This window comes from Megalops cyprinoides, chromosome 7 (genome assembly GCF_013368585.1).
Source record: "Megalops cyprinoides isolate fMegCyp1 chromosome 7, fMegCyp1.pri, whole genome shotgun sequence".
Classification (NCBI taxonomy): domain Eukaryota; kingdom Metazoa; phylum Chordata; class Actinopteri; order Elopiformes; family Megalopidae; genus Megalops; species Megalops cyprinoides.
Genome location: NC_050589.1, coordinates 31,758,756 through 31,769,482, shown reverse-complemented (window position 1 = coordinate 31,769,482; position 10,727 = coordinate 31,758,756). Strand labels below are relative to the sequence as shown.

Below are 10,727 nucleotides of genomic sequence, written 5' to 3'. Positions count from 1 at the left end.
TATGTTTGTGCCCGTAAAGTAGCCTACATTTGTGAAAACGGCTTTGTTGATGTGTGGCTCTTAAAAGAACGACCAAAATACATTTAGAATTCATCTTCGAGCTCACTCGGCATCAAGCTGGAAAGCCGAACAGAGCAACACCGACACAAGAATAACTTTGTAAATGCTTTGTATATGCTGATGGAAGAAGATATAATTTTTTTTATTTTGCATACTTATGCTCTACTGGCCTCCACTCTGTACTTTACACTGTTTCTTGCTGTTTCTTTTCTGCTCTGTATTTCGACCAGTGTTAACCATTGCATTGTGATGGATGCAATAAAAAATAAATTAAACGCACACAAAATAAAGTGCCGCTTTTTTATTCAAGTGGTGGGTGTTCTTGGGTGGAATACTATTGATCCCACTGAGATTTAACTGAGATACAACGACATTTATGGGCAAAGATAACGTAGGTAAATTAAGTGCAGTCTACCTTCCCTTTCTCTATTTATGTCCTTCCACAGCCGCTCATCCTCGTGTTTTTTTCTCGCGCGCTCCCTTGGTGATTGACGCACATCCTCCCGCCCCCACATGGGGACTGCTTATCCCCCTCTCTGTATCAGCTCCCGCTCAGCTCTCAGCCACCCACAGACTACAACGATTCCTCAAGGAGCCCATTAGTGCGGCATCCGGAATAGGCAGAAATAGAAAACCACACGTCCGGGAGTGTAGGAGGGATGTAGACAATGAGAGATGGTGGCGCGACATGCAGGCCTGCTTGAGCCGGGTGGGGGAGGAATGGCCTTATAAAACAGCAGCACCAGCTCCGCTATAATGTTGGAGAGAACTGCAGCCCAAGAAGCGCAAAACTTGCTTATGTTTGGAGGTAGATTATTTACTATTGTTGGGTCTGAGCCTAGTGCCAACCCGACGCACATGGAGCCAAACTTATTTGTTTTGGATGCGTACAGTATCTTGGGTTCCTATTTGCTGGGGTTAGGACTCCCACAGAAGTTGTGCAGAAGTTAGGGCTCGTCGGTGGGGATCAATTTTGCACTACTTCCACACGGAGCTCAGGACTGTTACAAGGGGCACGTTCATGGAAATCCTGCAACAAAACAATGTTCCACAATGAAGAAATCTGAGTGTTTTGTAACAAAAATGTAAATTTTTTACTCTCTTTGAATTTGTCGGCACCTTGAAGTAGCCTAATTGATTTGCATCTCCTGGCAGGTTCGCAAAAAAACGATTCTGCGTTCCACGTCGAACCCTTTGTTTCTTCTTTTGAAGGGTTTATCTATGAGAAATATTCCCATTCAAGGACTGGGCACGAGGTAATAAAATGTGGACATTAGGCTATAATATTATATGAAATAGGCTATTAATTCCATGACATCAATTCATGTTTAATTGTAATGATGCACACAAAACAATGAATAAAAAATCTCATTAATATGAACGCATTTTAACACATTTCCAAGTTCTAGGACCCAGTCTGAAGAGGCAGGCTACATCATTTCAACATCATGCGTAAAATGATCCATGAAAGCGATATTACGTAGCCCCCCAGTGGCGGAATGAATTACTGCTCAAAAACCATATTCTCTTTTAGTCACACAAAACACTTATGACCAGCACCCCAGTGTCCAATCACGCAACTCTAACTGAAATTTGTCATGTAGGCTACCTATTTAATAACAATCATGATTTTTTGTTGATCGGTAAAACAGAATTTACTCGAATATCACAAAATCCATAAACAACAGATCAGATTTTATTGACAAACGTCCTACCTATATAATACGTAATGAACTTAATGATGTCTTACGATAGGCTATGGGATAGCGTAGGCATATAGTCTTCTAAGTTCAATTGCTGAAATATCGAACGAATCTTATTAATCGCAAGTTCAAAAAACAAATGTGCTCTTGGTAATATTTAGGGCCTAATATCTGAACGTGGATGGTATTAAAATTCATCTAATTATGCAGGACAACCCTATTTCACAAATACTGTGAAATTCTCATCGTCGACAGCAATAATTAACTCGGAATATAAATTTAATTATACCTTCCTAAACTGTATTGTAAACTAGGCCTATCTACTGATGTAAAAAGTAGTAAAAAATCTTGAAATCAAATTAGATAATGTGAAGGACTGCTGGATTGGAGCAGTTCAGTTTGTGATTACAAGTTGCAGTGGCGAAGTCGGACCCAAATCAACACTCACACACAGGCTGCCAAATAGAGAGTGCAACCAATTGGTAGGGAGGTATTCCAATGTTGAAATCCACAGCAAAACGCAGGGAAAAATCACGTCAGAGTTGAAAAACTGTTTTGTTGATGCCCTTAAGGCTGCAACTGATCCTAATGAAGATGTCCTTATATTAAAAAAATATGCTATTGTTGTATTTTTGTGAAAGAAAAAGCCTCCCCTATACTGTTAAATGACTGTTGATTTTTTAAATGTGATGTAAATAGTCAGTAACACGTGTTGGCCTACCTATACAGAGTGACTTCAGCGAGTGAAAAGAAAACACTTGTTATGAATACAGACTGAAGACACGTCAGCTCTTCAGTCTCAGCAGGAGTTGCCTTGCTTTTTTAAATTGTAAGAAGGATTAAAAAGATATTACAGAAATGATTTCAAACAGCTCTGTCAGCAGCGCAAGATGACAGAAAACTAGACAAGGGCGCATTTCACAAGGTGTAGTATTTTTATACTGAGAGAGTTATTAATGGAAAAAATCCTGAGTGTTGTCTTTACACAGTGCTAGATGCGCTCAAGAGCTAAACATCCTGTTCTCCTCATTAAACGCCTTGATGCTGTATGGTAGAACCTGAGCAGTTTTACAAGTGTTTCATCTGATCCTGGGTCAGTGCTTGGGGGAAGCTGACTGTTGCAAGATGCTGTGAGCTGAGGCCCAAGAAGGTGGTGTCAAAGGTTTCAAATTCTCTACTGTCTCATTTTTATTGGTTAAGTGGCCTATCAATCATTTTAACAGCTTGAAATTTCACCAATAAATGTTTTAGAAGACGTGCAACATTTTAACGATTGGTGCATTTTTGAGGGTGTGCTTTCAATGCCTGAGACTGTTGTATAGGCTAGTAAGCTATCTCATTCGGTTGCTAAGCGAAAGCAGCAGCATGTTACTGTGTGAATCACTGTCATGGCGGGACACATGAAATGGAGAGTGGGGTTTAACTGTAAATATTCAAGGACAACAGTTATTCCTCTGCTTTTCGTGTTACATCTTCTGCTAGTTATAGAACAAGCATCAGGTAGGAAATACGTCGCTAAATACTGATAGCTGCGTAGATTGCCTGCAATAATGCGAGTTATAGTGGCACGTTAGTTAGCAAACTACGCTAACCAACAACAAGAAGATGGATAGGTAAACAACTTTACTTGTTAACATAGCTAATGTTAGTTAGCTTCTCGCTTGGGCTAGTTAGCTAACTAACGAAAATTTCTTCGTGAAAGCTGCACACAGCTCTATGCAACTACTCATATGCAAAACAATGTATAAAATTCTTTAGCTAACTTATCCTGGTATGCAGAATGATTCCTAGGTAGTTAGCTGACGAGTTACTTCCGTGAGACAACATTATGACTATCTGGAGACTGATTCAAAATAGCTAGTTAACCACAGAGAGGTAGCGTCAAGCTGCTTTGTTAGGAAGCTGATTTGGCGGGCTGCAAAATACATTTTCACTGCTGCTTTCTAGCTAGCATGAACTGACATTTCAAAATCAGTTATCTCACGTTTGCCTGCTGGTTTAGGGAACAACGAACAGATGTTGTGGTTTGTCAGCAATAACTAGCTTGCTAGCTTCACACATTCCTGAATCTAGATAGTGTGGGTTACTTCAGAAACTGGCTGTACCCGATCCTGTCAGAATTAAATTGTTTAGATTGGTTTTATTTGTCATTGCTACATTAGTTTCACATAATCTATTAAGCATTTCCTTGCTGCCCACAGCAAATGCAATATTTTGAGCATAATGTTTGAATGACTACTGACGTTAAAAGCCAAGAGTAGAATGCCTCTGTGTGGTACCTTGTCTCCTAGTAAGTGCCGTGGGATATAGTATGATTCAACTAGGAATGATGGGGACCTCAGTAAAACTAGTACGTTAATAGTTCATCCTGGGTGTGATGCTTGTTTTATTTTATCATTGTGTGTTTTCTGATTTTTTCATTCCATCTTTTTCAGGCGCTAAACTGCCTGTAATCTCCATCAAGGAGGGGCTGGAATCCAGAGAACGTGGACCACAGCATTTTTGTTACCACAATCACCTGGTACCTGGGTGGAGGGAGACATGGACTCGAATTCAGGTTGGGGAAAATGAAGACTGCCTGTGAATATTTCTGGATTAAGTGTCAAAATGGAGCTGTTTTTGTTTCGGACCCATCAGAATTGAGTCAGATAAGTCAAGTCAGATCTGAGGCAAATGAGTCTTGTGCTGTTAAAGCATAATCAGAATGGCGTCACTAGTGTGTGTGTGAGGAGCGGGGTGTCTGTGTAGGTGACCCGGTTGTCTCCCCCTGGGTGCAGATCAAGGTGTGCAGCTCACGGCAGCTGAAGGTGACAGTTGTGCAGGATGAGGAAGAGCTGCAGGAGCTGGAGCACTTCAGCCTCTGGACCCTGATGCGTTACTTCCTGCGTGAGCAGACCAACGAGACCGCCATCAACGTCGACCTGTTCAGCGCAAAGACGTGCCTCCGGGTTGACCCGTCCAGTAGAGATGCCGAATACACTGTGAAGCTGGAGCGGAGTGAGTGTTGGGGTTATAAGTGTAATCTTACCTGTGAGGTGCTGGCTTTGCTGCTTTATAGCCAGGTTACTGATGAGACCAAATATTTCATTATTTGAATATCTGACTATGAGATCACTAATTGGTTGCAAAATTCAGTTTCCATTCCTGTCAACATTCATGAAGGAAAGGCTTGCATTACATGGCGGATCCTTAGCAGGTATTGTTAAAGTTCCTGGCTGATAGTGTTACAGAGTGCTGTCTTTTTGGAGTAGACGGGAACTGGAGCATTACATAGTTCTTTGGGAAACACAAGCAGGGATTGATTATTTAGTCAATCCGTAGAACGTTTTAATATGATATTAGTTGAAATACACATGCCTTCGATTTAATTTCCCTAACTAATTTGGTTTTCTCTGCAGAGTTTGATATTTATCTGTTCCTGGTGTTCCTTGCTGGATTACTTCTGTTCCTGTGTGCAGAATCACTTAGCAGGTAATGGGAATTTATATTGAGCTGTGATCGACTGCACATTGAGATGTACTGTATGTTTGTCCTCCTCTGTCTGCTGGAAAATTTTCTGCAACCTTTCACGAGGTTTTCTCTTACACTATGTACAGTATATCTGTTTGTATATCTGTTACTGTTACCATAAATTCATAAAACAGATGCACGTTAGACAATTATAATGCTGATATTTTATATAGAGGCCCTTTTAAGCCTTTTTAAGTGCTACTTGTTAAGTATATACATGTATTATGATGTCTTCCATAGACATACTTAGTGCTCTCTGTTAAACACAAAAATAAAATAGCTCTTGAAAATTGGTCTTCGTTTTTGGAAGTCTTATGCATTTTAAATTGCCCCTCAATAATTGTAAGTCCTCAAAATGACGATGGACTATCATGCATGAAAATGTATGAACCCCTGCTCCCCTTCCAAATTTGGGGTTCCTCTGTTTCAGAAAACATTGATCACACAGCATGCGCGTTGCATTTCGTGAGCTATCCTGCGTCTGCCATCACACAAATCTGCTTTCAGAACAGAAATTGTTTCCTGCTGCTAAAGCATAAAAACGTAATGTCCCCTTTGCCCCTGCTCTCCTGTAGGAGCCAGGTGTTCTACTATTCCGCTGGAATGAGCACTGGCATGATCGCCTCCCTCATCATCCTCATCTTCATCATGGCCCGCTTGCTTCCCAGGGTAAGGCCATCAAAGCCTGAAGCCAACCATCATGTTCTACCTAATGCAAGCCATGCTCATCAGTAACACCACCTGTGTTTCTTATGCTAGCCTAATTCATTACTTACTAGCACTGTGCTGTTTTTGGATTACTTCAGATGTCCCTACACCAGCTTTTGCATGGTTGTTTTTGTGGGTAATGTCTGTGGAAGCCAAAATCCTGCAGTATGTAACACAGTGATGGGTTCTTTGGGTGCTTGGATTTCTGTTTGGGAGCTAGCCATAGTACACTGAGATATGGGTCATTCGTACTGTAAGCTAGGTTTGATTCTCTTTAGTTGGATAAGTGCATGTAAAAGGATGCTGTTTATTTGGCTAGGAGCTTGAGCATGAGCTAGTTCATTGGCTCTGGTATACTTGTTTCAGGAGTCCAATAAAGGCACAGTACTTTGTACAAGAGAATGACTTAGGCACGCTGCAGTACAGTAGATAGAAAAGTGCACTACCACACCTGTTGTATTTGATTATTTCTCTCTTTCGGCATGCCTTTGGTCTTTCTCCCCCAGAAAAGCCCGTTCTATGTGATGATAGTGGGTGGCTGGTCCTTCTCCCTCTACCTCATCCAGCTGGTGTTCAGGAACCTGCAGCTCATTCTCAGAGAGCATTGGCACTTAGCCATCGGTGAGGTCTCTTCCATTGGACATACTGGGACCGATGTTTTCTCCTTCATTTCAACATTTTATATTATTGTCCTTTTTCATGTAAATTTAATTTTCCCTCAGTTTGCATACCATTGTTGTAAAGATTCAGTTGTAAAAGTATGCACTTGATGTTTCCAGTGGAATTCTGACCTAATGTACATGGTGTGTATTTGTTGCAGGCTACACGGCAGTGGTGGGTTTCGTTAGCTTTGCGGTGTGCTACCGCTATGGCCCTCTGGTAGATGAGCGGAGCATCAACATCCTGTCCTGGACGTTGCAGCTGTTTGGTCTGCTGCTGGTCTATGCTGGGATCCAGGTCCAGCAGGTGGCGTTTGCCATCATCGTGGCGGCCTTCTGCTCCAAGAACCTGGAGTACGCTGCCCGGTCGGCCCTTACTGCATACAAGTGAGTATGTGGAAGTGTTGGAGTACATCACTGGACCACACCTTCAGATACCTGGTGTGTGCTGGCACGATTTTGACAAGGTTAATGAGACTGTCGTGCACAGAGCCTTTCGATATTGCTGTCAGTGAGGAATCTGCTGTTTATGTGTTGGATGCTGTGCCCTTTGCTAACTCCTCTCTACACTGTAGCAAGATCAAGCCAGACTGGATGAGGAAGGTGGAGCCCCGTCGCCTGCTGACCGAGGAGGAGTACCAGAGGCAGGGAGAGCTGGAGACGCAGCGGGCCCTGGAGCAGCTGCGGGCATACTGCAGCAGCCCCGATTTCAGCACCTGGAAGACTGTCTCCAGGCTCCAGTCTCCCAAGAGGTGGGTGGGTTACACACGCCCCGCGCTTTCCCCTTACCCCCCCACCCCTCACCCCTGCACTCCTGAATCACAGTCGGTTATTATATTTCCTTCAGGTTTGCTGACTTCATGGAGGGCTCCCCCCACCTGATGCCCAATGAAGTGTCCATACACGCACAGGAGTACGGGCTGGGCAGCTCCTTCTTTGAGGATGAGCTCTTTGCTACAGATGAAGAAGACGAAGAGGAGGAAGAGCAGGATGGAGTCCCGAAACGTGGGGAATATGTGAAGGAGCTGTTTTGGAACCACAGGGACCTGTGAGGGCACATGCTACCGGAAGGGTCAGTTCCAGAGATGGACCAGAAAGGCCCAAAATATGTAACTGCACTTCCCAAAAACCAGACGATGTGTCAGAAGAAGGGATTGGGGATGGCAGTATTTCTTCTGGTGTTCAGGTTTTGTCTGACGAGTGCAGCTGACACATCCAGCTCAGGGTAGGGCAGTGACAAGCGCCCACAGAACTATATTCTAGATCTGCAGTACGACAGCTTTGTTTATATGACAAAGGCTAAAATGGAAATGAATGTCCAATTAATGTGAACAAGTATTTCTTTCCTGACGGTTTGAAAATGTAGAGGTTCTACTCAGTACAACATTTGCCAAAAGGAATGTATTTTGACCTTTCTCTGTGTACTTAATGGTTAAAGAGAAAATTCTCTGGGTTTTTTTTATGCCCATATGTATCTTCAGCCCTTTGTAAAATCCTCTTCGACATCATACTTGCAGTAATATCATAAAGGAGTAGTTGTAGAATTTTGGCATCAGTATATAAAAAAAGCACAGGGAGATCTGTTTGTTGAACCTGGCACCAGCAAGGGTAACATTGCATTTAGAGACATTTCTGTTATCTTACACACAGTTATAAGAAGATATTTCATTAGTCTTCCTTTTCTGTGATTGAACGTGGCAGTTTCTTTGGTTATAGAACACAGACTGTACAATCTCCAGAAAACACGTTCAAGCTAAGTTATCGTGATGTTTCTGCCAGCTACATACCGTATTAGTATGACAGCTGCGGTGGTAGGGAGAAAGAAAACATGGCAAACCCATTCTTTTGACTTGCTCTTGGTTTTCCTGTGTATTAATGATCTAATGTTGGTCTAATTTTGAAAATGTATTGCCATTAACCAAGTGTATTTTATCAAATGAATGGGTGTCACATTACAACCAAACATGTCACGTGTATGATGACATCACCAATAACATAACTTGAAAATGGGTGCAGTGCCTTGAAGCCAAAAATGACCAGTGATGTGTTCAGCCACCTTCTGATGAATCGGTTGAAAGCCAGTTCTGAAACCACACCGGCTAACTAGTGTTCCCATGTCCATACCCTCTGCTGGCAGTGCACAGAGACAATTAATACACTGATGTGAATATGCTGACTATAAGTAAAACAATGACAGTTGTAAACTGACAACACCTTTAGACATTTAGACCATGTTGCACACTCTATGCTTTTCTGATGAAGAGTCAGAAGGTCCAAGTTTACAGCTTTTTTGTGTGTGTGTTTTTGCAGTTAAATATGTTGCATCAGCTATGCATGTTTTATTTGTAGCTTGTGTGCAAGTTGTATTTTATATATATATATTTTTTTTGTTTTGTGACCATTTGGTTGAAGGGCTTGACATAGGCTTGTTGTTACATGGGTTATTTCTGAAACAAATGGAAGCTTCTCCAACATCTTCAAAAAAAAAAAAAAAACGGTCCAAATTATGCCTTAAAAATACTAAGATCAGTATATCGGAATATCAAAAGGTTCTTGTTTAGCAGCTCACTCTTACATGGACCACACTTGTAAGCCACCTGTGACTGTTAAGTGCATACCAAAGAGCAAGGCTGATGAACAGGCTTGACACATGAGGCCCAGAACAATGGGCAATTTAACTTCTAATTTGTCCCCCCAAGACAATCTCTGATATTAAAGTTCACTCCAGATAAGTCATACACTTCCTTTTCTTCTGTTGTGTCAGAGGTTGCACACTGAATTTACCGTCAATGTAGCTGTTTTTATTTGGTGGAAGCACATTGTAGGAAGTGTTGACAGTTTAAAGCCATATTTTTAAAATGTCTTTAGTATCTTGAGGCATACAAGAGTAGGTTGAAGCCAATAACTGTCTATTTTTTTATTCCGAATGTAGGCTTATGTGTTTACATGACACACTTGTTACATGAGACAAACTGAGGTAATGTCATAAGTGGATGTTCTACTGTAGGTAGATGCGGATTGTGTGAATGTGCGAGCTAGGGTCAAAGGTTAAAGTAATAATTTCTCCTCTTTGCTGGAACATATGTGCAGTATTGTTTTTGTTGTTTGTCTGATTTTAAGATGTCACTTCACAGCATAATTTTCAAGAGTTCACTGCGTGTCTTCCTCTTTGTCTTCCCTGTAAAAAGAATAACACAAATAAATGAATTAAAATAGTCTCAGTGGGTGGATTGACAAATGAGTGCTTAATATGTTGCCAGCTTTTCTGTGAGTAGGTCCAGGTTTAGGTTTTTAAATTGGCCAGTTAATGCTTCAGTTGTGTCTTGGCTGCTTGCAAAGTTACTTTTAGAAAGGAATCTTTTAACAAATTTTTGGCTGTAGAACATAAATGTTTTGACATAAACCAGCGAAGGCAGTTTTTATTAACATGGGTTAATAGGGGCATGAAAAGGCTCCTCTAAACATTCCCTTTGATGTATCTTGCAAAGTATGGGAAGAGACATAGTTTTGAAGACCTGAGAAAAAATTTTGGACCAGGCCAAATTCTTTTCTCTGTAGTAACCTAGTGATTAATGGTTTTTGATGGGGTTTTAGATGCAGTTTAGCATCATAATCATTAACAATTCAAAGTAAGCACTTTAGATGCATGACTATAGCTACCTGATAAAATGTGGTTATACTCATTAACATGTAGAACATATTGTTTTCAATGGTTCTGCTTTGTATAAATAAACTTAAAAACTGATCATGATAAACATTTCATTTTTATGGAAGTAGCAAAAAAAAACTAAAACTCCAATGCAGCAATCTTTGACGGTTTGAATATTTGAGTACAATCATGCAAAATTTACATGAAAGTAAATGTGCATTGGAACAACCCTTAAGATGGCAACGGCATAACTTCCGTCCTCGAGGGAGCCGTTTGGTTTGGGTACTTTTTGCCTTTAACTGATCCTGAGTCAGAGTCAAAATAGTACACCAAAAACACAGAGTTTGGATTGTGCGTGGGAAAGCTGTTCCTAGATCTGTTAAGAGCTGCCAGTACTGCATCAGTTGCCTCTCCGGAAGCGAAAAGGAGAAACACAGA

The 10,727-nt window shown here is 41.3% G+C and overlaps 1 protein-coding gene across 1 annotated transcript; it reads left to right on the top strand.

Annotated features, from left to right (window-relative positions):
- Positions 1-3,136: 3,136 nt before the first annotated feature.
- nemp1 (nuclear envelope integral membrane protein 1) lies at positions 3,137-7,880 on the top strand. Its single transcript, XM_036534157.1, has 9 exons — positions 3,137-3,263; positions 4,199-4,320; positions 4,541-4,760; positions 5,162-5,234; positions 5,849-5,942; positions 6,488-6,602; positions 6,802-7,027; positions 7,216-7,392; positions 7,488-7,880. Exons 1-9 carry the CDS (start codon positions 3,152-3,154, stop codon positions 7,690-7,692), a joined length of 1,344 nt encoding a protein of 447 aa, XP_036390050.1. The 5' UTR covers positions 3,137-3,151; the 3' UTR covers positions 7,693-7,880.
- Positions 7,881-10,727: the final 2,847 nt, after the last annotated feature.

Coding starts and splice junctions, on each gene's coding strand:
- nemp1 (XM_036534157.1), top strand. CDS start 3,152: ATGGCGGGACACATGAAATGGAGAGTGGGGTTTAACTGTAAATATTCA. Junction 4,321..4,540: donor AGACATGGACTCGAATTCAG/GTTGGGGAAAAT, acceptor CCCTGGGTGCAG/ATCAAGGTGTGCAGCTCACG. Junction 7,028..7,215: donor TCGGCCCTTACTGCATACAA/GTGAGTATGTGG, acceptor TCTACACTGTAG/CAAGATCAAGCCAGACTGGA.